The sequence below is a fragment of the Salmo trutta genome, chromosome 19 (assembly GCF_901001165.1).
Source record: "Salmo trutta chromosome 19, fSalTru1.1, whole genome shotgun sequence".
Taxonomy (NCBI): Eukaryota; Metazoa; Chordata; class Actinopteri; order Salmoniformes; family Salmonidae; genus Salmo; species Salmo trutta.
This window is the reverse complement of record NC_042975.1, coordinates 2,387,379-2,403,114: the sequence shown is the minus strand read 5'-3', so window position 1 is coordinate 2,403,114 and position 15,736 is coordinate 2,387,379. Positions and strand designations below refer to the sequence as shown.

Sequence of the window (15,736 nt, the reverse complement as noted above, 5' to 3'; positions counted from 1 at the left end):
CGATAAGCAATATAAGAATTGAGACGTACAAACTCTGGCATAAGGGAACGATGAGCGGGTTAAGAGACGAGCCGTAATTTTGATGAAGACAATGGGTGAGCTGTCATCTGCCCGAGTTCAAAAACAGCTGTGAACTTGGAGAGAAAAAAACGTGCTGGACTGGGAAAATACATTTTCATCGGGTCATATACCCCCTATGTATATAACCTCATTATTGTAACATTTTGTTTTTGCTTTAGATTATTTTTTAAATATTTTCTTAATTCTATTTTCTTTAAAAAAAAATGCATTGTTGTTTAATAAGGGCTTGTAAGTAAACATTTCACGGTAAGGTTATAATATGTTATATTCGGGGCATGTGACTGCCGTTTAAACCTCATCGAAGAAGAACTGTATCCCGTCTAGTCAAAAAAAAAAAAACCTTGACAGGAAGTCATGAAACTTCCGCTTTGGCGGGCCGTATGACGTATTTCCTGCGACTGTCTTGTTACCAACCCGCCCAAGTTCGAAAAAAGAAAAACAACATGTCGGGGAAAAGAGCACTTTGCAAAGATTCAAACGTGACATTTGAGGTCACCGTCAACGATGGAGGTTATTCCGACTCAACCATGATGAAGGACAACTTTAAACATGGGATGACATTAGTAGAAGAAGATGAAGAGGATGGCGGCGACCCGCCGGTCGTCTTTCTCTGCGGGAGTTGTAAGTTGCCTGTCGGTGACTCGTTGTCTTGGGCTGGGAGTGAGGACGAACAAAATCAAATACTGCTGAAACGTAAGTTGTTTAGTTAATAAACTCTGTCCTAACTATATAATGCTAACTACATTTTAGGTTATTTTTTTTATGGATAGTGAGAACTTTGGTTGTGTCAGTATGTAAATGCAATACTTCAAGGTATATTTGTCCTCTGCGCTGAATACAACAGGTGTAGACTTTACCGTGAAATACTGAATTACAGTGCGAGTCCTTTTACCAACAATGGAGAATTAAAGCTGCAAAATGCAGACATCGCTCCGTCCGACATGAAATTATAATAGTCATTTCCTGGTTACTAAAATTTAAAATAGTTTTCCTAATTTCAGTTTGTAACAAAACGACCGAGGATAGTGTGTAGAGAATCATTTGTACCTTCTTAACCACTGTGAAATATATATATTTTCCTTAATCCAAAAAATTATGTATTTTCAGCTGTTTTGAAAACTGGTGTACACAAAACCAAAAAAGTAAAAGATGCAAAAACGAAAGCTAATCACGGAAGCATAGAAATAGTGCGCACAGAAAATATCTATAATATCTACCGCTTCTTAGACTTGCTTTCAATAACACATCTCTGTAACTCACACTAAAAAAAAGTGAATTTGTTCTGGTCTCCATAAAGAAAAAGACATAAAGAAAAGTGACTTTGCAGATAGAAACACCATGAATAGAACTAACCTAATTTGTTAGAATCAGAGAGGTATGTTTGTTCTACATAACATGTATTTTTGGACCCCCAAGAATGATGTCGGACAAGCCGGGGTGCGTTCAGCAGGAGGAAGGACAACAACAAAAAATGTGTCCAACTTCCAGATAGAAATGTATTTATTAAGAATCCTCGTTAGCTTCTGACGCAGGAGGAACATTGTCCAATGTTGAGATGTGTCTGTTACTTGAACTCTGTGAATCATTTATTTGGGCTGCAATTTCTGAGGCTGGTAACTCTAATGAACTTATCCTCTGCAGCAGAGGTAACTCTGGGTCTTTCCTGTGGAGGTCCTCATGAGAACCAGTTTCATCATAGCGCTTGATGGTTTTTGCGACTGCACTTGAAGAAACTTTTCAAAGTTCTTTTAAATTTTCAGGATTGACTGACCATGTCACATTTTTTGTCCTTCTCCTGCTGAACGCAGCCCGACATCATCGGTCCCTACCCATGTGAAGGTAGCCACAACAGTGGAATTTGCTGTTTCCTTCCAAATAAAAGTCAACTTTGATTTGTCACATGTGCAGAATACCACAAGTGTGGACTTAAGCATCAAGAGCCCTTCCCAAGGATGCAATGTTAAAGAGAAATATTAACACATAGAATGGAGCTATATACAGTACCATATTAACTAGTGGAATTAATTATTTATTTATTTATTTATTTGGACTAAGTACTGCTAAACAAGGTTGGAATGTTACATAATTTAAAATTACAATCATTCGTTACCATACACCACACCATACACCCCATCTCAGCTAACATCAAGGCGGTGACCCTGTAGGTTCATGCTCTACAACATTCGCAGAGTACGACCCTGTCTCACACAGGAAGCGGCGCAGGTCCTAATCCAGGCACTTGTCATCTCCCGTCTGGATGACTGCAACTCGCTGTTGGCTGGGCTCCCTGCCTGTGCCATTAAACCCCTACAACTCATCCAGAACGCCGCAGCCCGTCTGGTGTTCAACCTTCCCGTTCTCTCACGTCACCCTGCTCCTCCGCACACTCCACTGGCTTCCAGTTGAAGCTCGCATCCGCTACAAGTACATGGTGCTTGCCTACGGAGCTGTGAGGGGAACGGCACCTCCGTACCTTCAGGCTCTGATCAGGCCCTACACCCAAAAAAGGGCACTGCGTTCATCCACCTCTGGCCTGCTCGCCCTCCTACCTCTGAGGAAGCACAGTTCCCGCTCAGCCCAGTCAAAACTGTTCGCTGCTCTGGCACCCCAATGGTGGAACAAGCTCCCTCACGACGCCAGGACAGCGGAGTCAATCACCACCTTCCGGAGACACCTGAAACCCCACCTCTTTAAGGAATACCTGGGATAGGATAAAGTAATCCTTCTGACCCCTTGACTTTTTCCACATTTTGTTACTTTTCAGCCTTAATTTTAAAATAGATTCAATAAAAAATACTCTGCAATCTACACATAATACCCCATAAGGACAAAGCGAAAACAAGTTTTTAGAAATGTTTCCGACTTTATTACAAATAAACAACAGGTACCTTATTTACATAAGTATTAGACTCTAAACTGAGCTCAGGTGCATCCTGTTTCCATTGATCATCCTTGAGATGTTTTTACAACTTGATTGGAGTAAATTCAATTGATTGGACATGATTTTGAAAGGCACACACCTGTCTATATAAGGTCCCACAGCTGACAGTGCATGTCAGAGCAAAAACCAAGCCATAAGGTTGAAGGAATTGTCCGTAGAGCTCCGAGACAGGATTGTGTCGAGGCACAGATCTGGGGAAGGGTACCAAAACATTTCTGCAGCGTTGAAGGTCCCCAAGAACACAGTGGCCTCCATCATTCTTAAATAGAAGTAGTTTGGATCCACCAAGACTTTTCCTAGAGCTGACCAAACTGAGCAATCGGGGGAGAAGGGCCTTGGTCAGGGAGATGACCAAGAACCCGATGGTCACACTGACAGACATCCACAGTTCCTCTGTGGAGATGGGAGAACCTTCCAGGAAGGACAACCATCTCTGCAGCACTCCACCAATCAGGCCTTTATGGTAGAGTGGCCACTCCTCAGTAAAAGGCACATGACAGCCCACTTGGAGTTTGCCAAAAGGTACCTAAAGAGATTAAACCAAGATTGAACTCTTTGGCCTGAATACCAAGCGTCACGTCTGGAGGAAACCTGGTTCCATCCCTACGGTGAAGCATGGTGGTGGCAGTATCATGCTGTGGGGATGTTTTTCAGCGGCAGGTACTGGGAGACTAGTCAGGATGGAGGCAAAGATGAACTGAGCACAGTACAGAGAGATCTTTGATGAAAACCTGCTCCAGAGTGCTCAGGACCTCAGACTGGGGTGAAGGTTCACCTTCCAACAGGACAACGACCCTAAGCACACAGCCAAGACAACGCTAGAGTGGCTTCGGGACAAGTCGCTTATGTCTAAGGACAAGACAGATTGATTTCCAAGCACTTAGGTACCTAATTAGATAATGTTTCCCAATTTCCCAAAGAGACTGAATAATTCCCTCTGTTTTTTTTCTTTTATTGCAGGTGTCAGTGACAATGTTTTGGTTGGCAAAGAAACTCACTTCTCAGGTACCTGTAAGAAGGATCTAGGCTGGTAAGTCAGAGCGAGCGCGTCTGTCTGTCTGTCTGTCTAGCTGCTAAATACTCTCTACCAAATTCCTCAATGTTTACCTTCATCGTCATAGACAGAATGTTCTTATTAAATCGTATCTATATTAACCCAGAAGTAAAATCTTGCGTAATTTGGTCAGCCGTGTGATTAACTTCTGTGTTCATACGTGTTAGAAATGGAGTCTCCACCCTCGCAAAAGGAAACTCTCAGTCAAAGCCCCTCGCCCTTCCAATCCACGTGGGCGCACGCCAAGCACTCGAGGAAAATCAGTTGACGCACCACCTTTGCCCCAATCCTGACACGTCCATATAACCAGTGATTTCAAAATAATAAAAAACGTAACTAATGCTGCACGTTATCTCACATTCAGTCCCTGCAGATTCTTCGGTCGACATGCAGATTCTGCCCACATGAGATTTACTATTCATCCAATGATGTCATGTGATGCATAGGTGTACGCGAAAGAGAAGTACTCAAAATCTGTACTCAAGTAAAAGTAATGTTACAGAAAATGTATTTAACTCAAGTTGAATTAAAAGTAGCCCTCCCCAAAAAAATGACTGAAGAGAGAAGGTATGCCAGGGAAAAGTACTAGCTCTGTCGCATTGTGATGGACTATAGGGTTAGAATTGTGGAACCTGGTACCGCGGGGTTAGAATTGTGGAACCTGGTACCGCGGGGTTAGAATTGTGGAACCCGGTCCCTCATTTTAGTCAAAGTATGACATATTGCGGTGATGCCACAGTGAAATTTGAGGCATTATCAAGCGCTTGTCAAATTGTGAATGAGAGACTGATGAAGTGTGTACAGCCTGCGCAAAAAAACAAAGCAGAGCTCATGCCTTTTTTTTTTTTAAGCTATTTTTTACAAATCATCATTAGTCTCATCATGCAGCCTTACAATGTATTAAACATCGAAACATAACCCAACATTTGTAGAACAACTGAAGTTACTTTAACTCTAAGCATATGAGTAACTATTTCTTTGTTAACCGCTCAACACATTTCTGTTCAATTGTATTCTTCATACTATAAAATAATACCATGGAATTCTAAGTAAATCTTGTCTGCTAAATGAACTAGTGTAGCCCACAGCCATATGGCACAGCCAGATCAGGACCTGCTAAATGAACTAGTGTAGCCCACAGCCATATGGCACAACCAGATCAGGACCTAACATAAGGACAACTCAGAGTATGCTATTCAGTTCTTCTGAAATAGACTACATTTTCTTCATATCATGTTTCTTTAGACCTGTCTAAAATAAATCATGGATTTATTGTGGTGGTGTAGGTAGACTATATTACATGGATGTATTGTGATGGTGTAGGTAGACTATATTACATGGATTTATTGTGATGGTGTAGGTAGACTATATTACATGGATTTATTGTGATGGTGTAGGTAGACTATATTACATGGATTTATTGTGATGGTGTAGGTAGACTATATTACATGGATTTATTGTGATGGTGTAGTCTTTATTACATGGATTTATTGTGATGGTGTAGACTATATTACATGGATTTATTGTGGTGGTGTAGGTAGACTATATTACATGGATTTATTGTGATGGTGTAGGTAGACTATATTACATGGATTTATTGTGATGGTGTAGGTAGACTATATTACATGGATTTATTGTGATGGTGTAGGTAGACTATATTACATGGATTTATTGTGATGGTGTAGGTAGACTATATTACATGGATTTATTGTGATGGTGTAGGTAGACTATATTACATGGATTTATTGTGATGGTGTAGGTAGACTATATTACATGGATTTATTGTGATGGTGTAGGTAGACTATATTACATGGATTTATTGTGATGGTGTAGGTAGACTATATTACATGGACGTTTTAAAATGGTAGTCTACCTGACCTGTTGTGTGATTTTCTCCCCCCTGTTACAGCCTGGTAGTCTCCCTGACCTGTTACAGCCTGGTAGTCTCCCTGACCTGTTACAGCCTGGTAGTCTCCCTGACCTGTTACAGCCTGGTAGTCTCCCTGACCTGTTACAGCCTGGTAGTCCACCTGACCTGTTACAGCCTGGTAGTCCACCTGACCTGTTACAGCCTGGTAGTCCACCTGACCTGTTACAGCCTGGTAGTCTACCTGACCTGTTACAGCCTGGTAGTCTACCTGACCTGTTACAGCCTGGTAGTCTACCTGACCTGTTACAGCCTGGTAGTCCCCCTGACCTGTTACAGCCTGGTAGTCTCCCTGACCTGTTACAGCCTGGTAGTCTCCCTGACCTGTTACAGCCTGGTAGTCTCCCTGACCTGTTACAGCCTGGTAGTCTACCTGACCTGTTACAGCCTGGTAGTCTACCTGACCTGTTACAGCCTGGTAGTCTACCTGACCTGTTACAGCCTGGTAGTCTCCCTGACCTGTTACAGCCTGGTAGTCCCCTGACCTGTTACAGCCTGGTAGTCTCCCTGACCTGTTACAGCCTGGTAGTCTCCCTGACCTGTTACAGCCTGGTAGTCTCCCTGACCTGTTACAGCCTGGTAGTCTCCCTGACCTGTTACAGCCTGGTAGTCTCCCTGACCTGTTACAGCCTGGTAGTCTACCTGACCTGTTACAGCCTGGTAGTCTCCCTGACCTGTTACAGCCTGGTAGTCTCCCTGACCTGTTACAGCCTGGTAGTCTCCCTGACCTGTTACAGCCTGGTAGTCTCCCTGACCTGTTACAGCCTGGTAGTCCCCCTGACCTGTTACAGCCTGGTAGTCCCCCTGACCTGTTACAGCCTGGTAGTCTCCCTGACCTGTTACAGCCTGGTAGTCTCCCTGACCTGTTACAGCCTGGTAGTCTCCCTGACCTGTTACAGCCTGGTAGTCTCCCTGACCTGTTACAGCCTGGTAGTCTCCCTGACCTGTTACAGCCTGGTAGTCTCCCTGACCTGTTACAGCCTGGTAGTCTACCTGACCTGTTGTGTGATTTTTTCCCCCCCTGTTATAGCCTGGTAGTCCACCTGACCTGTTGTGGCTGCAGCTCTCTGCTAGGCATGGTCTACATCTCTACACCCAGGAAACTGGACTACATCAGATCTCTGTTCTGCCTCGATGTGGCTGCCATAGAGAGGTGAGCCATGTAGCGATATATGGGGGCAGTCTGAGCAGGACTTGAACCAGTGACTGCAGTAGTTGTAGTATTTATAGTGGGGGAATTTTAAAAATGGACAGTTAAATATTGGTGGTTTTTACGACATTTATGCAGCACTGGTTGCCCTGTTTTCATGACAACGGGCCGCAGATCTCGCTGCTGTCATCGAACGCAGGTATTTTACGTAACAGAAATGGGAGTTTATCAATGTTTTTTAAATTTGTTTTCAAGTTTTTTTTGTAGGTCTGTGTGGAAATATGAATCTCTAGTGTTGTTTCTCTCTCATACCATCACACAGCATTTTTCTCTGACACTCAAAATGCCAGATCATGTTGCTAGTAGTAACAGCCTTGCTAAAATATTTTAGCTGGATTACGAGACAATAGTTTGTCTATTCTGAACGGCTTTAAAAAATAATAATTTGGATTGATCTAAAAAAAAAAAAACTAATTCTGTGGTCCATGCAGCTATGTCCTGGGGTCTTCCAGTCAGCAGGTGGCAGCAGTGAGTCCCAAACAGCAGCCGGTCACTCTGGAGTACAGACAGCATATAGAGCGACAACTGGATGAGGTAACCCTAACACTCCTTTAACTATTCCCTATATATAGTGCACTACTTTAGACCAGAGCCCTATGGAACCCTATTCCCTATATAGTACACTACTTTAGACCAGAGCCCTATGGCACCCTATTCCCTATATAGTACACTACTTTAGACCAGAGCCCTATGGAACCCTATTCCCTATATAGTGCACTACTTTAGACCAGAGCCCTATGGCACCCTATTCCCTATATAGTGGACTACTTTAGGTCAGAGCCCTAGCCCTGCTTTGGTACCTGTGTTTGTCTGCTTTGGTACCTGTGGTTTGTCTGCTTTGGTACCTGTGGTTTGTCTGCTTTGGTACCTGTGGTTTGTCTGCTTTGGTACCTGTGGTTTGTCTGCTTTGGTACCTGTGGTTTGTCTGCTTTGGTACCTGTGGTTTGTCTGCTTTGGTACCTGTGGTTTGTCTGCTTTGGTACCTGTGGTTTGTCTTGAGTAAAACCCACACTAGATGGCGGTGTTGCTCAGTAATGTCAGTCAGACACTCCTCTATACTGGACCAGCAGGAACAATGGAATGTCCTTCTCTGTTTATATCTCTCTCTGTGTGTGTAGGGCAGGGGGGTCTGACTGAAGGCATCCGCATGCTTCCCAGCTGAAACAGTAGCGTTTGTGCAGATATTATTATGAGATTTTGTTTGTTTTGGTCTCTCTAGGGTTGGGGCTGTGTTTTGGGCTCTCTCTCTCTCTCTCTCTCTCTCTCTAGGGTTGGGGCTGTGTTTTGGTCTCTCTCTCTCTCTAGGGTTGGGGCTGTGTTTTGGTCTCTCTCTCTCTAGGGTTGGGGCTGTGTTTTGGTCTCTCTCTCTCTAGGGTTGGGGCTGTGTTTTGGTCTCTCTCTCTCTCTAGGGTTGGGGCTGTGTTTTGGTCTCTCTCTCTCTCTAGGGTTGGGGCTGTGTTTTGGTCTCTCTCTCTCTCTAGGGTTGGGGCTGTGTTTTGGTCTCTCTCTCTCTCTAGGGTTGGGGCTGTGTTTTGGTCTCTCTCTCTCTCTAGGGTTGGGGCTGTGTTTTGGTCTCTCTCTCTCTAGGGTTGGGGCTGTGTTTTGGTCTCTCTCTCTCTAGGGTTGGGGCTGTGTTTTGGTCTCTCTCTCTCTAGGGTTGGGGCTGTGTTTTGGTCTCTCTCTCTCTAGGGTTGGGGCTGTGTTTTGGGGACTCTCTAGTTTTGGGGCTGTGTTTTGGGGACTCTAGGGTTGGGGCTGTGTTTTGGGGACTCTCTAGGGTTGGGGCTGTGTTTTGGTCTCTCTCTCTCTCTCTCTAGGGTTGGGGCTGTGTTTTGGGGACTCTCTAGTTTTGGGGCTGTGTTTTGGGGACTCTCTAGTTTTGGGGCTGTGTTTTGGGGACTCTCTAGGGTTGGGGCTGTGTTTTGGGGACTCTAGTTTTGGGGCTGTGTTTTGGGGACTCTAGGGTTGGGGCTGTGTTTTGGGGACTCTAGTTTTGGGGCTGTGTTTTGGGGACTCTAGGGTTGGGGCTGTGTTTTGGGGACTCTAGTTTTGGGGCTGGGGTTGGGGACTCTAGTTTTGGGGCTGGGGTTGCGGACTCTAGTTTTGGGGCTGTGTTTTGGGGACTCTAGTTTTGGGGCTGTGTTTTGGGGACTCTAGTTTTGGGGCTGGGGTTGCGGACTCTAGTTTTGGGGCTGTGTTTTGGGGACTCTAGTTTTGGGGCTGTGTTTTGGGGACTCTAGTTTTGGGGCTGTGTTTTGGGGACTCTAGTTTTGGGGCTGGGGTTGCGGACTCTAGTTTTGGGGCTGTGTTTTGGGGACTCTAGTTTTGGGGCTGTGTTTTGGGGACTCTAGTTTTGGGGCTGTGTTTTGGGGACTCTAGTTTTGGGGCTGTGTTTTGGGGACTCTAGTTTTGGGGCTGTGTTTTGGGGACTCTAGTTTTGGGGCTGTGTTTTGGGGACTCTAGTTTTGGGGCTGTGTTTTGGGGACTCTAGTTTTGGGGCTGTGTTTTGGGGACTCTAGTTTTGGGGCTGGGGTTGCGGACTCTAGTTTTGGGGCTGTGTTTTGGGGACTCTAGTTTTGGGGCTGTGTTTTGGGGACTCTAGTTTTGGGGCTGTGTTTTGGGGACTCTAGTTTTGGGGCTGTGTTTTGGGGACTCTAGTTTTGGGGCTGTGTTTTGGGGACTCTAGGGTTGGGGCTGTGTTTTGGGGACTCTAGTTTTGGGGCTGTGTTTTGGGGACTCTAGTTTTGGGGCTGGGGTTGGGGACTCTAGTTTTGGGGCTGTGTTTTGGGGACTCTAGTTTTGGGGCTGTGTTTTGGGGACTCTAGTTTTGGGGCTGTGTTTTGGGGACTCTAGTTTTGTGTTTGGGGACTCTAGTTTTGGGGCTGTGTTTGGGGACTCTAGTTTTGGGGCTGTGTTTTGGGGACTCTAGTTTTGGGGCTGTGTTTTGGGGACTCTAGTTTTGGGGCTGTGTTTTGGGGACTCTAGTTTTGGGGCTGTGTTTTGGGGACTCTAGTTTTGGGGCTGTGTTTTGGGGACTCTAGTTTTGGGGCTGTGTTTTGGGGACTCTAGTTTTGGGGCTGGGGTTGCGGACTCTAGTTTTGGGGCTGTGTTTTGGGGACTCTAGTTTTGGGGCTGTGTTTTGGGGACTCTAGTTTTGGGGCTGTGTTTTGGGGACTCTAGTTTTGGGGCTGTGTTTTGGGGACTCTAGTTTTGGGGCTGTGTTTTGGGGACTCTAGTTTTGGGGCTGGGGTTGGGGACTCTAGTTTTGGGGCTGTGTTTTGGGGACTCTAGTTTTGGGGCTGGGGTTGCGGACTCTAGTTTTGGGGCTGTGTTTTGGGGACTCTAGTTTTGGGGCTGTGTTTTGGGGACTCTAGTTTTGGGGCTGTGTTTTGGGGACTCTAGTTTTGGGGCTGGGGTTGGGGACTCTAGTTTTGGGGCTGTGTTTTGGGGACTCTAGTTTTGGGGCTGGGGTTGGGGACTCTAGTTTTGGGGCTGTGTTTTGGGGACTCTAGTTTTGGGGCTGTGTTTTGGGGACTCTAGTTTTGGGGCTGGGGTTGGGGACTCTAGTTTTGGGGCTGGGGTTGGGGACTCTAGTTTTGGGGCTGTGTTTTGGGGACTCTAGTTTTGGGGCTGTGTTTTGGGGACTCTAGTTTTGGGGCTGGGGTTGCGGACTCTAGTTTTGGGGCTGGGGTTGGGGACTCTAGTTTTGGGGCTGTGTTTTGGGGACTCTAGTTTTGGGGCTGTGTTTTGGGGACTCTAGTTTTGGGGCTGTGTTTTGGGGACTCTAGTTTTGGGGCTGGGGTTGGGGACTCTAGTTTTGGGGCTGTGTTTTGGGGACTCTAGTTTTGGGGCTGTGTTTTGGGGACTCTAGTTTTGGGGCTGGGGTTGCGGACTCTAGTTTTGGGGCTGGGGTTGGGGACTCTAGTTTTGGGGCTGTGTTTTGGGGACTCTAGTTTTGGGGCTGTGTTTTGGGGACTCTAGTTTTGGGGCTGTGTTTTGGGGACTCTAGTTTTGGGGCTGGGGTTGGGGACTCTAGTTTTGGGGCTGTGTTTTGGGGACTCTAGTTTTGGGGCTGTGTTTTGGGGACTCTAGTTTTGGGGCTGTGTTTTGGGGACTCTAGTTTTGGGGCTGTGTTTTGGGGACTCTAGTTTTGGGGCTGGGGTTGGGGACTCTAGTTTTGGGGCTGTGTTTTGGGGACTCTAGTTTTGGGGCTGTGTTTTGGGGACTCTAGTTTTGGGGCTGTGTTTTGGGGACTCTAGTTTTGGGGCTGTGTTTTGGGGCTGTGTTTTGGGGCTGTGTTTTGGGGCTGTGTTTTGGGGACTCTAGTTTTGGGGCTGTGTTTTGGGGCTGTGTTTTGGGGACTCTAGTTTTGGGGCTGTGTTTTGGGGACTCTAGTTTTGGGGCTGTGTTTTGGGGACTCTAGTTTTGGGGCTGGGGTTGCGGACTCTGGCTGGGGTGTTGTCTGCTGTTCCGGCACACTTTTTTTTGGTGGTGATTCTTCAATCAAGTCTTTGCATGAAAACAAGTTTTCTCGTTGAACTCCTTGATAGAAAAATACTTCACCGGTCATCTTAGTTCGATGTTAAATCGTGTGACCTAAGATCTCTTCAGCAAAAATGTGAATTAATGACCGATTTCTCGAGTTACAGTATCTTGGATTAATTCTAATTTGAGGAAGTGTATACCAGCTACGTCGTCTCAGAATGGACAAACAGTATTATTGCCGCTTTTTTTTCAAGCGAAGGTGTTTTAATGCGAACACACTCGTTGGACTCGAAGCCAGCTGAACTGATACATGCTGATTCCTTTACTCAGACACTTGTTTTCTTAATGTATTCTGTCTGAGAGGCAGAGAGACCATGTTTGGGTTTTAGACCTTGTAAATTTAACGGCTTCTCATCGTCTCCATCCCTCCCTCTCTCCCTTCGTTCTCTCTCTTCTCTCCTCCATCCCTCCCTCTCTCCCTTCGTTCTCTCTCTTCTCTCCTCCATCCCTCCCTCTCTCCCTCCGTTCTCTCTTCTCTCCTCCATCCCTCCCCCTCTCCCTTCGTTCTCTCTCTTCTCTCCTCCATCCCTCCCTCTCTCCCTCCGTTCTCTCTTCTCTCCTCCATCCCTCCCTCTCTCCCTCCGTTCTCTCTTCTCTCCTCCATCCCTCCCTCTCTCCCTCCGTTCTCTCTTCTCTCCTCCATCCCTCCCTCTCTCCCTTCGTTCTCTCTCTCCTCTCCTCCTCTGCTCCCCCTCCTCACTTCCCTTCTCTCCCTCCCTCCCCTCTGTCCCTCTCTCCCTCCCTCCCCTCTGTCCCTCTCTTCCTCCCTCCCCTCCTCTCTCCCCCGCCTCTCTCCCCTCCCTCCCCTCTGTCCCCTTCTCTAGATTAAGGCGGTGACTCTGTCTATGGGGAAGAGGTTGTTGGTGCTGGAAGGTGACCAGCAGAGTAAAAGTCAGATGTGATGCTGCACCTTGACGGTGATGGACCACACTACGTCATGATGATGGGGGGGGGCGGCGGTGAGGTCTCAAATATACACACAGGACTAAGGAACTCAACCCCCCCCCCCCCCCCCAAATCCCACTTTACACCCCCCCCCCGATGCTTCACCCTCTCATCTGTTATTCATCTCCCCCCCTTTGTTAGTTCTGATGGGGGAACAAACAGCCACAACCTGTTCCACAAGGATTAAACACTTCTAGCACATTAAATGGATGGCACCCTATTCCCTATGTAGTGCACTACTTTAGACCAGAGCCCTATGGCACCCTATTCCCTATGTAGTGCACTACTTTAGACCAGAGCCCTATGGAACCCTATTCCCTACATAGTGCACTACTTTAGACCAGAGCCCTATGGCACCCTATTCCCTATGTAGTGCACTACTTTAGACCAGAGCCCTATGGAACCCTATTCCCTATGTAGTGCACTACTTTAGACCAGAGCCCTATGGAACCCTATTCCCTATGTAGTGCACTACTTTAGACCAGAGCCCTATGGAACCCTATTCCCTACATAGTGCACTACTTTAGACCAGAGCCCTATGGCACCCTATTCCCTATGTAGTGCACTACTTTAGACCAGAGCCCTATGGAACCCTATTCCCTATGTAGTGCACTACTTTAGACCAGAGCCCTATGGAACCCTATTCCCTATATAGTGCACTACTTTAGACCAGAGCCCTATGGCACCCTATTCCCTATATAGTGCACTACTTTAGACCAGAGCCCTATGGAACCCTATTCCCTATATAGTGCACTACTTTAGACCAGAGCCCTATGGCACCCTATTCCCTATGTAGTGCACTACTTTAGACCAGAGCCCTATGGCACCCTATTCCCTATGTAGTGCACTACTTTAGACCAGAGCCCTATGGCACCCTATTCCCTATATAGTGCACTACTTTAGACCAGAGCCCTATTGGGTTAATTAATTGAAATAGGGTGCCATTTGTGATGAAGTCATTGTTCCCTCCAAGTGGTTTATGGTTTATGTCACCTTGAAACTGTTGTGTGTCTGAACTCATAGTTTGGATACTGTTAATTGTTCTCATTGATCATGTGACTCTAAACAAAACGTTCATAAGTCGTAACATATCCTGTTGTCTTAAAGAGATGGTTCGATTCTCTTTGTTTATGATGGAATTATATTCAACATGGCAGTTTCCAGGACACAAGCATTTTCTCTGTTATTTTTAGTCCTGGACTAGGTTTAGTCTGTGTTTGAGAAACTGACCCAAAATGTTGAACCTAATTCCATCATAAATAGCTGGCTAACTCCTTGATCCTGCTTTGTGGTACCCCCCGCTGGACTTGGCTTGTTCCCTGGGAAACCAGGCCTTCATATCCCCCCGCTGGACTAGGCTTGTTCCCTGGGAAACCAGACCTTCAATTCAGACATCATTCAAGCTATTATTTTCTACTTTTGTCAGTTCTTTGTTGTTCAAATTGATTTAGATAAATAAAGTTACATAACATGATTCCTTTTTGTTTTTGGTATTTTTTATTTATTTATTTATAGTTGACATTAGAAAGCAGTTTCTCAGGGACAGAAGCACGCGGGTAAGGGGGAGGGTGGGTTCGTCTGGTGGTGTTGTTGTTTACATGTTTACTGTTTTATTTACCAACAACAGTCTAATGTGCCTCCCCACACCACAGCCCCCAGAGCTACCCTCACCCCTCGTTCCCTCCTCCCACCACGCGGTTTCAGTGTGCTGCCATAACAACCGCTAGATTCTAGAGGATGACGTGATGGTCCAACCAGCTGTATTCGCCCGTATCCAGGGGCGGGTTGCCATGGTAAAAAAAGGAGCGCGTGCTGTGTTTTGCTGAGTGCCTGTTACCATTTCGCCAGCGATTCCCAAGGTGAAAAAAAAAAAAGAGCCAGCCAGCTTGCTGGCCTTGTAAGACGAAGCTAGTGCTCTGCACACTCGGGGGGTGTAGTGGAGGAGTCTGGTCTGTCTCACCGAGCCTGACGGGCCTAATCCCTGGGGGGGTGAGAGAGAGATGGTGTTTTTAACCCCTCCCTTAGTCCCCTCTCTGTTCCTCAAGCTCTCATCATTCTATCGCCGGATAAAAACACAACAACATTATCTGTCCGGCCGCGTGGGCTTTGTTCCCAGCGGGAGGTCTATTTTTATTTCTTCTGCTCCCACCGTAGAGGCTGAGCGGCCTGGGTACAGGGCAGCTGGGGAGAGGGGAGCTGGGTACAGGGCAGCTGGGGAGAGGGGAGCTGGGTACAGGCCAGCTGGGGAGAGGGGAGCTGGGTACAGGCCAGCTGGGTACAGGGCAGCTGGGGAGAGGGGAGCTGGGTACAGGCCAGCTGGGGAGAGGGGAGCTGGGTTCAGGCCAGCTGGGGAGCTGGGGAGAGGGGAGCTGGGTACAGGCCAGCTGGGTACTGGCCAGCTGGGTACAGGCTAGCTGGGGAGAGGGGAGCTGGGTACAGGCCAGCTGGGGAGAGGGGAGCTGGGGAGAGGGGAGCAGGGGAGAGGCCAGCTGGGTACAGGCCAGCTGGGGAGAGGGATATGGAAGGTCCACCCCCACCTGGGATATGGAAGGTCAACCCCCACCTGGGATATGGACCTTCCACCTGGGATATGGGCCTTCCACCCCCACCTGGGATATGGGCCTTCCACCCCCACCTGGGATATGGGCCTTCCACCCCCACCTGGGATATGGGCCTTCCACCCCCACCTGGGATATGGGCCTTCCACCCCCACCTGGGATATGGGCCTTCCACCCCCACCTGGGATATGGGCCTTCCACCCCCACCTGGGATATGGGCCTTCCACCCCCACCTGGGATATGGGCCTTCCACCCCCACCTGGGATATGGGCCTTCCACCCCCACCTGGGATATGGGCCTTCCACCCCCACCTGGGATATGGACCTTCCACCTGGGATATGGACCTTCCACCTGGGATATGGACCTTCCACCTGGGATATGGACCTTCCACCTGGGATATGGACCTTCCACCTGGGATATGGACCTTCCACCTGGGATATGGACCCTCCACCTGGGATATGGACCCTCCACCTGG

At 47.3% G+C, this 15,736-nt stretch overlaps 1 protein-coding gene across 1 annotated transcript; it reads left to right on the top strand.

Moving 5' to 3' along the window:
• The first annotated feature begins 421 nt into the window (after positions 1-421).
• Positions 422-12,762, top strand: mis18a (MIS18 kinetochore protein A). Its single transcript, XM_029699406.1, has 5 exons — positions 422-774; positions 3,983-4,052; positions 7,034-7,156; positions 7,645-7,747; positions 12,583-12,762. Exons 1-5 carry the CDS (start codon positions 462-464, stop codon positions 12,658-12,660), a joined length of 687 nt encoding a protein of 228 aa, XP_029555266.1. The 5' UTR covers positions 422-461; the 3' UTR covers positions 12,661-12,762.
• Positions 12,763-15,736: the final 2,974 nt, after the last annotated feature.